General features: G+C 48.1%; 1 protein-coding gene across 2 annotated transcripts in view; it reads right to left on the minus strand.

The window, feature by feature from the left end:
- ELMO1 (engulfment and cell motility 1) overlaps window positions 1-17659 on the minus strand; it is a 274563-nt gene that overhangs the window by 196144 nt on the left and 60760 nt on the right. For both annotated transcript variants that reach the window (XM_036453746.2, XM_036453745.2), the window contains exons 6-7: window positions 9246-9281; window positions 2568-2667 (exon numbers count right to left, since the gene is read on the minus strand). In XM_036453746.2, the coding sequence (XP_036309639.1) occupies window positions 2568-2667; window positions 9246-9281 (136 nt within the window). The remainder of the gene's footprint in view (window positions 1-2567; window positions 2668-9245; window positions 9282-17659) is intronic.

The following is a 17659-nucleotide window of genomic DNA, read 5'->3' on the forward strand; positions in this document are numbered from 1 at the left end:
TAAAAAAATTCCGAGTTTCACAGTTTATGAAATGATGTTGCTTATTGCAAACAAAGTTGGTAACTAGAATCTAAGTCCACAACCAAGAGATGAAGCCGTGAGCAGGAGACGGGGCTGGCAGGGGCGGCATGAATTTGGCATTAATGGGGAGCCAAGTCTGTGCCGCAGAGATAAGCGTCTTTTGTCACCAGATTTTTGTCCAGATAAAGCTCCATTTAAAAGACAGCTGTCTGCACACAACCTCTGGGTTGTCGGGGCGCTGACGCTGATCCAGCTACTGAATAAAAGAAGTTAACCTTACAAAAACGATCAATTATAAAGGCATTTTCTGATGACTGTTTTCAAATTCAATTTAGGGTTGAGATCCAAGTGGCAAGGCAAGGGAAGCAGAATGACGGGGAACGAGCACGAGGACTTGCTAAACGTACTGCCTTCTGAAAAATACCTTACTTCTTACTAAAGAGTCATCATTGGATTTAAGATGGCTTTTCGTTTAATTTCAGCAAGCGGAAACCAACCATTTTCTTAACACGTTAAGCACCTAGCCTGTTTTATCTTCCTTTCCGCTTCAGTCACTGACATGGCCCTTAGCGTGTTAAGCAGTCAGCAAATTAAAATGACTGTCATTCTCTCTAACCAGGTCTCATATCATTTAACACGCTAAGCGCCTTGTCCGTCCCAGTGACTGACACCAAACATCCCGTCCTTTCCTCCAGCCCCAATGCCGCCTGGCCTCGCTGTGACAGCGCTGCTCTGGGGGTTCCTGGGAGCCGTCTGTGTGCACCCACCATGCTGTCTTTCCGTCCCAGCAGGAGGAGGCCCTCCAGGGAAGGACAGAGTCCTGTTATTTCTGGGCAGGAGGCAGGAGGCGAGGACACCGTGGCCTGGGTTCCCCCGCCCCCCCCCCCCCCCCCCAATCTCACACTTGCCCTTGCTTCCCAGAAGGAAAAGAATGGCTTCTGAGGACTTCCTCCCGCTTGCTGAGCCCTCCCTTCCTCCCCGCACTCCCAGGTGGGTGCAGGGCTCCCTCCTGCTGTCCCCCCCGGGGATGTTGGGGTTGCCCTGTGCCAGCTCTGTGAATGGTCCCATTTCTGTGACTGGGGGCATTCGCCTGGCTCTCCCTGTGACTCCTGGGGAGGCGGACAGTGGCTTTCTCCTCGACTTGGTCCCCAGAGCCCGGCACAGACCTCCGTGTGTTTCTGTGAAACGACTGAATGACATCTGTTCGGAGCATTATCTTTCTTCCTGAGTGAATTTTTATTGACTTTAGAGAAAGAGGAAGGGAGAGGGAGAGAGAAATACCCACGTGAGAGGGAAACCCCAATCAGCTGCCTTCGGTAAGTGTTCGACACAAACGTTTAGCTCCTTCTGAATTAGTGTCAAACACCCACAAAACTCGGCATCTCCAGACGGAACTGGCTTCTCCAGACTTTGACCAGAGACAGAATTCGGAGTCTGTTCTCTGCTTCCATCATCACTCCCTGCTCCCCACCCCAACCCACCCCACCCCCAGGAAAGCCCCTCAGAAAAGCCAGAATGGCTTGGCTTTCTCACTGACGGCCACTCCTTTTTTTTCCCCCAATTTTGACAAGAACGGGCGAAAAGGGGGCCTCGCCCTTTGGGGTTATTTTCTAAGATGTTCCCATCGCTCGTCGTCATCTCTGGCTTTGTGCCCATGCGAAAGGCAAGAGGACTCTGGGGTCTGTCAAAAGTACGCTGGGCTCCCAACCTCTCTCGTCTGAAATAATCATACAGCACCGTGCAGCGGCCTCCAATCCCAGCCCCACGCCAACACACAGGGGCTCCGGGACGGCCCATTTCCAGGCAGCGTCTCCCTGGAGCTGTGGGTCAGCTTCACAAGGACAAGGAGTAACATCACAGGGGGCTCAGCAGATACCATCCCAGCCTCCGGTCAAGGTCAGCATTGCCGGTGAAGACATACAGACAGCACAGAGGAGGGCACATTACTGCTCTGGCATTCTTCCCACGAAGGCACAGCCTGCCCTGGACCATGAGGAGGGATCAAAGAAACCCAGATCGGAGGGCTTTCTACACTATAGCCCACCGGTACCATTCAAGGTGATCAAAGTCACAAGAGACCAGTGAGGAAGGGAGAAAGAGAGGGAGGGGGGGAAGGGAGGGAGGGAGGGAGGGAGGGAGGGAGGGAGGGAGGGAGGGAGAAACGGAGAGAGGGAGGGAGGGAGGGAGGGAGGGAGGGAGGGAGGGAGGGAGGGAGGGATAGATAGAGGGAGGGAGGGAGGGAGGGAGGGAGGGAGGGAGAAACGGAGAAAGGGAGGGAGGGAGGGAGGGAGGGAGAGATAGAGAGAGGGAGGGAGGGAGGGAGAAACGGAGAAAGGGAGGGAGGGAGGGAGGGAGGGAGGGAGGGAGGGAGGGAGGGAGAAAGGGAGAGAGGGATGGAAGGAGGGAGGGAGGGAAGGAGGGAGGGATGGAGGGAAGGAGGGAGGGAGGGAGGGAGAGAGGGAGGGAAGGAGGGAGGGAAGGAGGGAAGGGAGGGAGGGAGGGAGGGAGGGAAAGATTCAGGCCCAAGGAAGCACAGTGTGCCTTACCTTCTTGATGAACGCCACCGAGAACGTATCCCAGGACACGATCCCATGGTCCATCAGCTCCACAAAGGCCGTCAGCGTGAAGGACAGCATGTCTCCAAAGCTGGAAAACACAGGAGGCACATGGTCACGGGCCCGGACCCGAGCTTGAGGAGAGACACAGGAGTGACAAAGCCTTAGGGAACGGACACAGCAGAGCCGTGAGAGGTCACTGGGGTCGCAGCTGGGCCACAGAAAGCGGTGCAAGCCCGCGTCCAGGATGGATGCCAGGGCCTCCCAGGTTCCCCAGGAGCCGGGCACAGAGGGACTGACTGAGGCTCACGGTGACTCTGCCCTGGGGAGCTGCGCCTGCTGCCCGTAAGGCACTCCCCTCCGGGAGCCTGTCCGCTCCGCAGGGAGCTGAACAGTGACCCCATGTAACCACATGGCCTCGGGCCCTCCGAAGTGCCCGGGCTGAAGGAAAGCTTCCCCGCCACCGAGTTAGGGGGACTGTCCGTGGGTGTCCAACCGGGAAGGTGAGGACGATTCTCTTCCGAGTGTCAGCACCTGGCACAGGAGATGCGTGGCCTCCGTGTATCAGTGTGTGTGCCTGTGCCTGTGCCTGTGGTGTGTGTGTGTGTGTGTGTGTGTGTGTGTGTGTGTAGGTAAGCGCACACACAGACATGAGCTCACAGAGACAGCCGGTGTGTAGGAAGGACATTCTGTGTGACGTTGGCGGCATTTCTCTGCAGTGTCTGAGGAGGGGCTGCTGGCTGGCAGCAGGTTGCTGGGAGGAGGGCGGTGGGAAGGGTCTAAGGTGAGCACCAGGATTTCAGACAGAGAGGCAGCAAGCGCAGGGAAAGGCAGCTGTGCCCCCATCAGACAACCCCCTGATTTCCGGTGCCTTCAAAACAACACTTTCAGACACCTCACATCTTACAGACACTCAGCTCCACTGTGAGTGTGCATCATGATAAACCTGAGACCCTCAGAGATCATTGCGTCACTGGTCTCAGTCCTTCTACACTGCCTACAACTGCACTGCCCATTGGCTTGGTTTCTAAAACAGAGTTGCTTGTTCAGATTTTCAATCTGTAGGCCCATTTTACCACAATTGCTGCACTACAAGATGTCAACTAATCGATCGGAATGCAGGCCCGTGTTTCTTTTAAAACAGCTTCACCACCGAAACCGGTGTGGCTCAGTGGACAGAACATTGGTCTGCGGACTGAAAGGTCCCAGGTTCGATTCCGGTCAAGGGCATGTTCATTGGTTGCGAGCACATCCCTGGGTGTGCAGGAGGCAGCTGATGGATGTCTCTCTCTCTCATTGATGTTTCTAGCTCTCTATCCCTCTCCCTTCCTCTCTGTAAAAAATCAATACAATATATTTTTTTAAAATAAAATAAAACAGCTTCACCACTTCCCTCCCGCCCTGTGCTCTCAGCACAGCCTCAGTAAGGACCCTGGGGTCCTGCCTCTCAGGGGCTGTGACCCTGAAAAGAAGCCCAGGAGAGAAGCGGCGGCTCTAGGAAGGTCCTGACCAAAGCAGCCCGAGGTCAGAGGGGGTGAGACGCGATGGACGAAAACGGATAAGCGGTGGCTCCCAGCTCGAGGCGGGAAGTCACTGATGCATCTCTGCCTCAGTTTCCTCACTTATCACGAAGGGACCGCTGTGCTGAGGGTGGTGATGCCCGCCTAGCGGACAGCTGGGGAGAGAAACCGCCTTCAGGCAGGGTGAGGCGTGGAGGAAGCGGCCTCTGACTGTCGGCTCTGACCGCTATGCGAAAGCGATGCTTTGAAAGATAAAGGAAGCCTGTGATTTTCAAGGGTTTGCCTTCAATGTGTCAACAGCGATCTGTCTTTAGAGCCAGAAAAACAAACATGCAAGAAAAGCCGAACCGCGCAGGCCAGAGAGAAAAGCAGCAAATGCTTTTAGAGGCTCTTTTCCTGAGTCACAGCTGGGCATTCCAGCCTGCAGGTGCCCCTAGGTGGCATCAGAGGACCAGCCCCAGAAAAGAACGTCCAGACCAGAAAGCACGCCTCCTTAATGAGAGAACACAGACGGAGAAAGCCAGGAGAAAAGGGAAGAGAAGAGCAGCGAGAGAGGTTAAACAAAAATTCCAGAATGACTCTTTCTATTGGCAATGAGACAGCTAACACAAACATCTGCTGGGGAGGGGGGGAAGAAAAGGAAATAAGAGAGCTAGGCAATAAAGCAATTAGTAAGATTAAAAGATTGTGCTGGCATTAGTACTACTGTGGATACGTTATTATAGAATTATAATATCCATCATAAGACTATTAGCTGATTTATTACTTTAGCAGAGCATTAGTAGTAAGTAATATTAGCTACATTTTTAAACTTAAAAGTGAGGAAAACCAGCAACCGTATTACTCATAGTTGCCATTTGCCTACATCAGGTGCGCTCAGAGACCTCCACGCTCCCAGTCTCCCAGGTCTGGGACTGGAGGACACGACCCTGGCTCCACACCATGCCCAGACGGCCTCAAGGTCATTGCTAACAGAGCAAGCAGCGGACAGGCCGTGGCAAGGAATACACACGTTTTGGGGAACAAACTCTTCCTTCCAGTCCCTGCAGCTGGTGGAGGCTGGGGTCAGAGACATGTTAGTCTTCGCCATCTGCTTTGGAAGCGAAGGATGCAGGGCATTAACGCTCTCTGGTTAGCGGAGGGGAAATGACTCTGTTTCCTGCTCCAGGAACCCACAATGCACGTGGCCGAGGTCACATCTGGGGGTGACCCCTCGTCCCCAGTGCTCTGGCGCTCTGCCTGCAGACCCCTCCTGGAAGGGCTTTGGAAGAAGATGGCGAGGACGGGAAAGAGTGTAGTTTGGTTTCCAAATCTCCAAGCTGACCTGGGGCCCAGCTTTCAGTCTCCAGGTGGTGACGGAGGGGAGCGCCATTTCTGACACAGCGGACAGGGCTTCCTGTGCTAATCCTCCTTAGTGCGAACTGAGGGAAGCTTCACATCACACACCGAAGCGCCCGAGGAAGGACTACCCATGGGCCATCTAATAACATCTCATAGAAACGTTATAGAATGGCATTTACACGTTACATAAATATTACCTAATAACATGTACACATACATGTATATACATATTTCAATATGTAATTACACATTATATAGAGATGACTTAGGCATGATATGCTATACACATGTTATTGGCTATAGTAGGTCTACATATATATTGTGTTGCATATTATGTTATTAAATATATAACACACAGATTATATACTCTCTGTACAGTGCACGGGTAACATATAATTCATTCTGATGGCTTGCTGGATGGCATACTAGGTTTCTAAGAAGGAAAACTTTTTCAAAATTCAACTTCCAATCCTCAGATGCAAAGAAAGGGCGGCCATGCAAAATGTTTTAACATTCGAAGTCAGTGGACACAATCACTTCATTTCAAATGAGGCAGCCACAGAGCTCTCAGCACACCAGACCAGGGGGCCTCCGTCCACTTCTGGAGGAGAAACCAAGCTCCAAAGAGACGGAGGCAGGAGCCCCAGGCTGAGCTCTGACGTCAGTGCCGGTGGAGAAGATCCAGGCCCAAGAGGTGCAAATACAGAGCAAGGGCCTGGCACAGAAGGGAGCATTCTTGTTTGGGTGGTTTATTTTGCATCAAGTGCTAACCCAAAATTTGTGTAGCACCGACTGCCGCAAATTACACCGACTGCAAACCCTTATGCTGGCGGAGAGTCGTGGTCACGGCCAACACGCCATGTGTGCTGGAAACACTGGAATAAATGTTTCTCATCAACTCAGTAGAGACTGTCTTCATTCCAACAGATGTCGGCCAATCTCGTAGCATTTGAATTTATGCTGCTAAGTTTATACAAGAAGAGCGCTTCCAAATGTTCCCACTGGGGGCCGTGGCCAAGATAAGTGGAGGGAAGGTGAAAAGAGAGGCCAGTTTTAAAGTGATCAATAAATCACACTCCATTTATTCTTAGCGGCCAGTGGTACTGAACACTGTCCTGCCTGCCTCTGAGTTTTCCATGTCAGCCACGTTCTTGAATAACGTCACTTAGCTCAATGCCATGCTGTTATCGCATTGATGAGATGCTGTAGAAACTTAAATCTTGTTGATATCAATTAGTCTGTGGTAACATTGGTTTCCTTCTGTGACATTTTGCCACAGTTCCAAGAACCTATTGATGATGTTAGTGAGGATTTCACTGTGGTTTCTTTTGTTTGTGATAAAATGTATATACATTGAAATGTACGGATATCTACGCTGCTAGACCTTCAGAATCATAGCATGATTTATGTCAGCCAACAATCTCTTGGCTCCGTTGTTAAAATTTTACTGTGGATCAATTCCAGACTCTTTATTCCATTGGCCTGTCTGTCCTCTTATAACAATATCATACTGTCTTAATAACTAACTTTAGAGTAGTAAGTCTTGAAATCAGGTGAAATCCAACAACTCTATTGGTCTTTGTTGTTGTTTTTTAAGACTGCTGTGGTTATTCTAAGGTCTATGCACTTCTTTAAGTTTTAAGATTGGTTTATAATTTCTTTTTTAAAAATTGTACTTGATTGAACCTAAAGATTAATTTAGGGAGAATTGCTCTCTTCAAAATGCTGCGTTTTCCAAACCACAAAATGGTAATTTCTCCACTTTAGATCTTCTTTAATTTCTTTCAGTAATATATTTATTTTTCAGTGAACAGACAGTACAGCTCTTGTTAAATTTATTCCTATTTTATGATTTTTGATACTTTATAAAGAAAGCTTTAAGATTTCATTTTCCAGTTGTTTGCTGTTAATGTGTAAAAATATCTCACTTGTATATTCCGATGTTGTATCCAAAAATCTTGCTAAATTCAATTATGAGATCAAGCAACATTTTTACAGATTTCTTTGGAATTTTTACATGAACATCTTCTATAATTAGAGTTTACTTCTTCCTTTTTGACCATCATGTCTTTTATTTATTTCTTGACTTATTGCTATGGCTAACCACTCCACTACTATGCTGAACAGAAGTGCAAAACACATTTGCTTGATTTTCAGTCTTTCAGAGGAGGAAATTCAGTCTCCTCACACTAAGAATAAAGTGTTTTGTTCACTGCCTTTATCAGGCTGAGGAAACTATCTCCATTTCTAGACTGCTGAGAATTTTTAAGAATGAATGTTGGATTAATAAAACTTTTTCTGTACCTATCATCTATTTTCTGTATCTATTAAGATTATTTTATTCTCCTTTATTTTACTAAACCTGAATTACACCAAGGGACTGACTTTCAAACATTAAACTATTCCCGGGACAAAACTTCATTCGCTGCAGACTATTATCCTTCCTATACCTGCTTGACCGTATTGTTAATGGGTTGCACCTCGGCTCATTTGATGATCTACAACTTCTATTTCCTGCATTGTCTTGTCTGGTTTTGCCATCAGGATGATAATAGCCTCATGACTGTGGGATTAACTCCTTTGCCATCTCAGGGACCAGGGCCTTGAGCACGGACTTGGTCTACGACTGGTCGGCAGAAGTCATGGCTCACACGTAGTCCCACTTCCGACATCTCCACACCCGGGAATAAAACCACTGGCAGGTAAATGTCAGGACATGGTTTGGCTTCAGAGCCCCACATTCCTTGCCATTACCAAATGATATGAAGTTGTTAGAGATAAACTCAGTTCCAATCCCAGTCCTGCCACCAGGTTTTAGTTTTGCACTAAGGAAATGGTGCTCATTTTACTGATGGTGTGTGTGTGTGTGTGTGTGTGTGTGTGTGTGTGTGTGTGAATTAGAGCAATGAGTATAAGCAGGTGACGGAGCCTGGGGCAGAGTAAGCTCCATAAGAGATGGTTCCTACTGTCATCACCATGAAGTGCTTCTCTGATATTAAGAACACATATAAAAGGGAGACTTACGGAGCTTTATCCTAGAAACCCAAGCTGGTGTTCCACACTTTATTGCAATGCCGAACGAGTCCCTGCCCCTAACCTTTCTCTGTGTTGGGAGAGGGGTGGGGAGAGGATTCAAGAGCACTACCTACCCTGAAGGTGACCGGGCTTTTTCCTCAGGGCTTAAAAAAATCAGGCTTCCTTCTCAAACTGAAATTATCTGCTTAACAACTCGGCAGAATGGACATGTGTCCAGCCCACCGCAGAGCAGTGGCTGGGCCCTGTCTGGACTCTTGCTTAGTGAGTGAGAAAGGCAGTGAGGAGGAGGAAAGACTCTTCAGACAGAGGCTCTGAGGGTCCAGACAAAACAGCACACAGTGCAGTACAGACAGGTGGCCCAGCCCGTTCTCAGACACAAAGTCAACAGCTTTCACTCCACACTTCAATCCTGAGTGGGGTGTTTGTTTTCACTGAGTCACTGAAGAGAATCAAAGGCTTCTGACTTTGAACATTACATAGGCCACAAAAAAGAAGGTTTCTAAGGCAATACATAAAATTATGCCCAGCCTCGCCCCAGGAGAAGGGTAGCAATCCTGATGTACTCATTCTGTGGCTACAGACATAAAGTTCCCTTTGTGCCACAAAGCAGAAAGAAAGAGGAAATAAATTTTTAAAGAACCTGTTTATAAGAACATCAAACAGCAAAATAAAACCACTCAAAATATCTACATGCACAGTTATCTGAGGACAGACTAATGACGCAGGAAGGAGCGTGTTATATAAGCTGAATCAAGCAATCATAAATTCTTACCAAGGCTTCATGATCTTCTGCAACTTCTGGTATCGTCTGCAAAATTGAAGAACAATCATGTGAGGAGCATGTTTGAAAGCAAAAAATTTTTACACAAATTACATATCTTGAAGAAAGCTCAAGATTAGATATAAAAAGACTTAACCACCATAAGGTAACATATTATTCAAAGTAATATACTGATTGGAATTCTCTAATGATAAGAATCATAAGGGTTAAACTACTGTAAGCAGCATTCATTTATGAGTAAGGGCAATAAGACCACTCCATTTGACTCAGAATCGGTATGTGTTCAAGGGCGAGGGGAGGGGGAAGGGGATCCCTAGAGATAATAAGAATAAGGTACACTTTCAGTGAAAAGGGTGATCTCTAAAAGTACTAGAGTTGTTCTTAAGAGTATCCTCAACAATGAAAACGGAGTTGATTATCTTTCTTGAGTAAAATGCTCACTGATTTTACTTTCTCTTTTCTTGAAAGAAATAAAATTCTGAAGAATAACATCCTGAGACATGGTAATAGTCTTGGACAATAGATGGGACTCCAGGATGGTAGCCTGCAAGAAAAGCGTGCCATGGACACATCTTGTCTGCAAAAAAGGGTGATTATGCTTCTTAAAACACTGGGGTCAAGAAGATAAGGAGCCGAAACTGGTTTGGCTCAGTGGATAGACCATCGGCCTGCAGATTGAAAGGTCCCAGGTTCGATTCCGGTCAAGGGCATGTACCTTGGTTGCGGGCACATCCCAGTAGGGGGTGTGCAGGAGGCAGCTGATCGATGTTTCTCTCTCATCAATGTTTCTAACTCTCTATTCCTCTCCCTTCCTCTCTGTAAAAAATCAATAAAATACATATTTTTTAAAGATAAGGAAGCAAGCGATTCTCACCTTGTCAAACCACTTGCATTCCCAGAGTCTGCCACGTTTCTGGCATTAAGTATGTTCTCCCCTCTGTATGCAATGCCCACCCCTCCTTGTCCAGCTAGCTAGGTCCCACGCTCAGCTGACCTGGTTCTGAGGCGCGGGGAGCCTCCCTGACCGCTGATGTCCTGCCTGGCAGACTGAGCCCGCCATGTCTGCATGTGCTGAGGACACGCCAGCTGCATGACCTAGGACATCTGTCTTTCCCAGGGCTCCATCTGCACTGTGACTCACCACTGTAACGCCAGGCACGTGCAGAGTTGGCTCTCAATAAATGGTTGATGAATAATTTGGCTCCTTAGAAGTTACATTTCACATGTCAACCACATAAAACATAACCACTTCAGAAACCTAACTGACCATGAGAAGATCAGATCTAGTCTTTGGCAAAATGGGGTTTGAAAATATATATTTAAAGAGATCTTCCTCTTCCTCCTCTCCTCCTTTATCTGCCATTCTTTCTAAAAACAAAACCAGCCAAAACCGGTTTGGCTCAGTGGTAGAGAGTTGGTCTGCGGACTGAAAGGTCCCAGGTTCGATTCTGGTCAGGGACATGTACATTGGTTGTGGGCACATCCCCGGTAAGGGGGTGTGCAAGAGGCAGCTGGTCGATGTTTCTCTCTCATCGACGTTTCTAGCTCTCTATCTCTCTCCCTTCCTCTCTGTAAAAAAATCAATAAAATATATTTTAAAAAATAAAAAATAAAAACAAAACAAAACAAAACCAAAAGTGCATTGGCTTCCTTCCTTCCTCCTTCAGAAAGCTGTGGGTCTGGGTAAGGGAGTAGGTGACCACAGGGGGGCCCTCTGGGAAGGACTGAACAGTACCTCCCACTGCAGGGAACTGGCCTCCTTGGAGAGTGGCTGCTGCCAGGGCTGGGACAAGGAAAGAGTTAGCTCAGTCTGGAACATCTCACTGAGCCGGAAAGTAAAGAAATGCTCACAGAATAATGGGAGGCAGGTCAGGACACAGAGACAGCCTGAGAAGGTTCCACAGCCAGATCTGGGACAAACTGAGCATCAGAATAAATAATAGCTGATAGGTGGTGGCCCACTGAGCACAACAGGAGCAGATACGTCCACACTGTTTTACGGGGCGGTGTGCCAGTGCTGCTGAAGAACCAGTCTCTCAGGGAGAAACACACAAGCCTCGTTGGTGCCATTTTCCATGGTGTTAATTACTCCAGAATTATTAAGGACAAAGGGGTGGCATATCTTCAGTGGTCAAAGTAAACAGCAGTAACAAGACAGAGAGGCACCCTGTGCAGTCAATATGGCTCAGAGGATAGAGCGTTGGCCTGTGGACTCAAGGGTCCCAGGTTCGATTCTGGTCAAGGGCATGTACCTTGGTTGCAGGCACATCCCCAGTAGGGGTGTGCAGGAGGCAGCTGATTGATGTTTCTAACTCTTTCTCCCTCTCCCTCCTCTCTGTAAAAAATTAATATATATTTAAAAAATAAATATGATGCAATTAAAAACAAAACGCACATGCATCTGATATCCCAGCCATAGGCATATGTATGGGTCTAAAATTTGGATAAGACTATAGGAAAAATAAAATGTTTCAGGGGGAAATTATGCAGTGTTTATGTAGCATACTCTCTGGGTTATCAGCTTCCTTCTACCTTATTGTCTAACTGATGCATATGTATTTTTTTTCCTGTCTGTTAGTAATTTAATTGACTTCCTCCCTGCTGGTGAAAACCCAGTTTTGTCTCCATTTGCAATTCATTTCAACATTCCTGCGCTCCAAATCAATTTGAGCCCCTTTAACTTTTCCTTTGAAATGGTTAAAACATTTTGCCTGGCTCTCTGGCTTCACATGAGCAAAATGAATTCTTTTAACATGTGTTCATTTTTATATAAAACGTGCTTTTATCTTTCTCTGAAAATTAACTTTAATGAATTACCTTTAACAAATTCAAATTGGAGGATATTCTACAAAATGGCTGATCTATAGTCTTAAAAAGTGCCCAAGTCATGAATGAAAGGAACAAGTGAGAAACAGTTCCAGACTGAGAGAGGTTAGGAAAAGGCAGGACACTGGGTGCGAGGCGCTACCTTGGGCCCCTGACCTTGCAACTTCAGTGTGTGACTTAAATTAAGGAGGAGGCTGGCAGACTGAGGTCGCTCCAATGCCTTGAAGGACTACGCAAGCAAACCAAAATCTAAGCTAATAACTGCCTCAAGTTTTCAACCAATCACAGCCAACCAGACTTTAACTGTAGCCAATCAAAATAACTGTTTTGCCCTGCCTCTTCTCTATAATAGCCTTTCCCTCAGGTTCCTGTGGGCAGAGTTCCTCACCACCTCCAGTTTGGCACTGAGCAATTGGAATTGATTTTTACTCAAACAAATGCTTAGAATTTTCAATATGTCCCCGTTTATCTTTTAATAGAACTGTTTCAAAATAAATCGCATGATGTGTGTGTGCAGAATATGTAAAGCAGGCACAGCAATTTTTCAAGAGCCTTCTGGCCTGGGGCCTGGACACCTGAGTATTTTACCTGCGCTCCCACTCCGGGGGCCCCCCTGGCCTGGGAGAGCTGCCCTGACCAGGCCGCAGAGATAAACTCAGCCACCAGTCACCGAGTTCTTACCCCTCAGCTCCCTCACGTAGCTTCACCTTAAGCGGGAGCACAAGAGGAACTGTTTGTTGTGATGTCTGTTTTGCTAACTGAGGGTCTTCCTTTCTGTGTCTCTCAATACCCAGTTTTTAAAGAGACAGGACAAGAAGAACAGAAGATTCTGGAAAGGCTGTTTCCTTGCAATGGCCAGCAGCCTGTTATTTCAGCCCAAGGTCTGGCATTCCTTTCCCAAGCGGAAGATAATCTCTCCCTGGGCGGTGGGACCCCTCTCCTTTCCAGCGCGGGAGGCCCACAGACACCGAGACAAAGCGAAGAGGGGTGGGTGGAGGGAGATCCAGCGCCAGGAATTTTCCGCCCCACAGCCCCTGACAAAGCCCTGGGTGGTGGGCCTCTTTGGTGTTTGTGATGCAAATGTCTCGGGAGGTCCTCCGAGGGCTGCTCCCCTTGGACCTGCCTGAACTTGGCAGGGTGCATGCCCCAGGCCGGCAGGCAGGGGGAGCTGGAGACCCGCAGCCTTTATAGCTGGTGGGCCCCGCAGACCGCACAGAGCAGCCTCTTTTGGGCAGGGCGGAGGGCAGTTTGCTCCCCACGTGAAGTGCAGGCCGGGCACCTGTGACTTGCACTTGGTGGCCCCGCGGGGAGTCTGGCCGCCTGGGCCTTGCAGCACAGCCCGGGTCTATAGGCCGCGCCAAGCTCCCACGCAACAGCACCAGTTAGAGCTAAAAGCCCTGTCCCTGGAGACCACAGTGTGGCTTCCAGAGAAGAAATTCGCCTTTTGTGCAAAGGCAGCATTTCAAAGAATGTCACTCAGAGTCTGAAACTGTCACCTGCCATTCGGCAGCTTGCTTTTCATACCTGACAGTATTTTCTTGTGACTGAATATTACTCCCCTCATCATATTACTTCCCCCATCCGCCTTGTGCCTAAGCCCGTGTCCAGAACACGCAGCACTCAAACACCAGGAATATCCACCTGCTAAATGAATAAACCTAACATCCACCTCCGAGTGTGGGTGCTGGGCAACAAGGGAGCCAAGGCTGCTTCATCCCGGGCTTCGTGCAGCCACGCCTGGGTTTTCTAGGTAAGAAACCCACAGCCGTGATCCCCACAGGAAAGAAATGTGCGGACAATGAACGTTTAATGAGAAACTTCACACACACACACACACACACACACACACACGCACACGCACACAGGATAGGATGGGGAGGGACTGATCTGATCGTTTCTATGATTGTTTGTTTCTAAGGCCATTGCTCAGGGGCTGAGCCTGCGTCTAAAATAACTGGACTCTTTCCCCTGGTTCTCATCGGCCAGATTCGGGAGCGATGACTTCAAACCGAGCAAATGAGAAGTCCCCAGCTTAGGAAGAACTCCAATACCTCACTGGCTTTCTTAGAAAAGCCAGAGTCCCTCAGGGAACATCAGCCCAGTGCTGACTGGAGTGTTGGAGAGAGACACAGCTGCACGGCCAAGTACAGATCAGGGCGTTTCGGCAAGCTGTGGAATGCTCCTGTTTTACAACAGCTTGAAAATGGGTCTAGTCTTGAATCAGAATTTCTGTCCAACGTGATCATTTGAGTTTTCACAATGATTTTGCTAAATGAAAAGCTGACTGGAAAATTCTCACAATCATGGGAAAAAATGGCCAACAATGTAAATGTTCAACCATAGGGGAACGGTTCACCACACTGAGCCCATCCTTCACATCACTGTGTTATTCTGGGCATCAACCGAACCTTAGCACAGCTTTAAAAGTGACTTCACAATCAAACAACAAATCCAATGAGGGGAGTAATATTGAGTCACAAGAAAATACTATCAAGTATGAAAAGCAAGCTACAAAGAGCATGAAGGTTATAATTCTACTTTTGTAAACCCTGTGTGTGTGTGTATGTGAATATGTGTATGTGTGTGCATGTGTGCGTGTGCGTGCGTGTGTGTATGTGAACTTACAGAAAGTATACACACCACAGTGTCAAAAACGTGTCTCGGGATAGCTGGGTTAGACATGATTCCTATTTTCCTGCTTCTGTTTATTTATATTTATTTTTTAAACAATAACTACAATTGTTTTTAAGGACAAAAAGCTAACTTAAGAAACTGAGTTTGTGTAAGTGCCCCAATTTAACTTTTTCTCTCTGGACTTCCCTGCTCAGGGTGGTGCTGAGGCTTACTCAGATCCAACGGTGGAATTTTCTGGTCCCGTTGCCACGTGGGAAGGAAACTATGAAGATGCTGCCCGTTCATTCTTGGAAGTGCCGCCCTGCTCTCTGTCTAAGGCCGAAGGGCAGGCGCGGCCTGCTGAGCGCGGCACAGACACGCAGGAACTCACAGCAGAGCAGAGCAGGGTGTCTGCCGCGGGGGATCAGAGTGGCAGGTACCCATTTCTCTGCTTTCCGGTCAAATAAAATACATTGTTCCTGAGAAATCTTCTCACGCCCATCTTTTTTTTTTTTTTTTAACACTGTCCATCCCAGAATGTCCCCTCCGGACACCATGCCTTACTCAGTTTGGGGCAACTTGTTCCCCCACAACTTGCCCCCACATTTATGTTTGAAGCTGAAACTAGGAATGAGATTTCCAAGTCCCAGGAAGGGAAATTAATTCCGGTTTTCAACGCAACACTCCGGCCACGTGCCACTTCCCCAGGCTGCGCTGTGGCTCCTGTAGCGCACGCGCACACACACACACACACACACACACACACACACACACAGGTACCACCAGAGAGTGACCTTTCCGAGCTCCGCCCGGGTAATGACAGCGGTGAGAACCTCTGCGTCTCATCAGAGCTCAGAGGCAGGAGGGGAATCCAGCCACACATCCTGGGTGTTTCCTGCAGTTTCCGCAGGGCCTGCTGGGACCCTCTGCCCCAGTGGGAAGTCTGATCGGGTCCGAGGACCTGCAGGGTCTACTCGATTTGAGGGGTTTCTACTCCACAGGGTGTCCGCTAATTAGGAAAAGCCTTGCTCTGAGTTTAATTGAGAAGCCAGGTTTCCTTGCAAGAAAAATGCCTTTCTTTTCCTTTTCATCTGAGCAGAAGGTCAGGAAGTGTAAAAATATATGTATGTCTGAGGGTCCACTGAGCAGCTTCCTAGGTGAGTGGCAGGACCCTGCAGAAGGCAGGCAGGGGCTGGGCATGGCCTTGAACTTCTGCGAGGTGGCGAGGAGGGCAGGAAAGCTACCCAGGAGAGCAGACAGTGTGGCGGGGAGGTGTGGGAGGCAATGCCAGAGCCCACCCAGGATCTGGGCTTTCGTTTATCTGCCTAGAACCTGGCTGTCCGGACAAACTGGGATGGCTTCTGCATCACAAGCAGTTAAGTGATACGTTGAGAATAATATGCTATTTTATAAAAGGAATTGAAGCCTGGCTGGCGAGGCTCAGTGGTTGAGCATCGATCTATGAACCAGAAGGTCATGGTTTGATCCCTGGTCAGGGCACATGCCTGGGTTGTGGGCTCAGTCTCCCAGTGTGGGGTGTGCAGGAGGCAGCCGATTAATGATTCTCTCTCATGCCTTCCTCTCTGAAATCAATAAAAATATTTTTTAAATAAATAAATAAAAAAGGAATTCAAGTCCTATAGTTCACATACAGCCATTCAATCCTGACATCTCTCATGTCCAAGTCTTCAGTCTGAGGGATGTGATTTTTGGGGGCCCCTCCGTAGATCAAGACGAGTTACACAGTAAGGCAATGGCATGGAGAGGAAGTAATGTTGAAAGACAAATACCTAGTATTTGTCTCTACTCCTTTTTCCTTTAAAAAAAAAATGGGGTACTATTCCATTGTTGAGTGTTACAGTTCAATTGTGTGCCCCCAAATTCCTATGTTGAATCCCTGCCCCCAGTGCCTCAGATGGGACATCATTTGGAGATAGAGCCTTTAAAGAGGTGACTGGGGGTTCAAATGAGCCATTCGGGGGTGTCCTAATCCAATCTGACTGGTGTCCTTACCAGAGGAGATTTGGTATACTCAGGGACACTAAGGATCCATGCACACAGGGGAAAGACCAGGCAAGGACCTAGGGAGCAGTCGTCTACAAATCCGGGAGAGAAGCTGCAGGAAAAACCAACCCTGCAGACACTGGATTTCAGCCTCCTGAACTGTGAGAAAATGCATGACCGTTGTGTGAGCCACCCAGATGGGGGAACTGTGAGGGCAGCCCGAGCAAAATAACATGATGAGAAATGAAACACTAAAACCCTCATTGCCAACAGAGAGAGCTGCAGGCTTCGGGCGTTACTCAGCTTCACCCGAGCCCTCTATTCAGGGCGCATGTCACAGGGACCTCGGCTTTCAGTGGATTTGCCATTCTAACTGAAATAAGATTGCAACTCCAGTGAGTTCACAAGTACTAACATGTATGATGGTGAAATGGGAAAGCTTAAGCCACTGCATACCTGTGTGCCTGTGGCAGGTCACTGACACCTGGCTCTGGCAGCTGGCTTTGATGCACTCATGGCTGGAACATTGATACATCAATCAGTGGGGGCACATTTCAACTTATTTTTTATTTTATTCATTTATTTTTTGTTAATCCTCACCCGAGGATATTTTTTTCCCCCATTGACTTTCAGGGAGAGTGGAAGGAAGGAGGAGAGACAGAGAGAGAAACATTGATGTGAAAGAGGCACAGCGACTGGTTGCCTCCTGCACATGCCCCAACTGGGGATCAAGCCTACAACCGAGGTGCGTGCCCTTGACCAGACTGAACCCGAGACTCTCTAGTCCTCCAGCTGATGCTCTGATCACTGGGTTTCAGCCCGAGATTCCAACACAGACAGAACCCTCGGTCTCAATTTCCTGGCCCGGCCATTTGCATCCCTCAACTCGCTCAGTGTCCCTCCTGACTCAAGCTCCAAGCAATGGCTTCAGATTCTGATAATGCCCCCAACTCGGTTCTCCC

Source organism: Pipistrellus kuhlii, unplaced genomic scaffold, assembly GCF_014108245.1.
Source record: "Pipistrellus kuhlii isolate mPipKuh1 unplaced genomic scaffold, mPipKuh1.p scaffold_m20_p_26, whole genome shotgun sequence".
Taxonomy (NCBI): Eukaryota; Metazoa; Chordata; class Mammalia; order Chiroptera; family Vespertilionidae; genus Pipistrellus; species Pipistrellus kuhlii.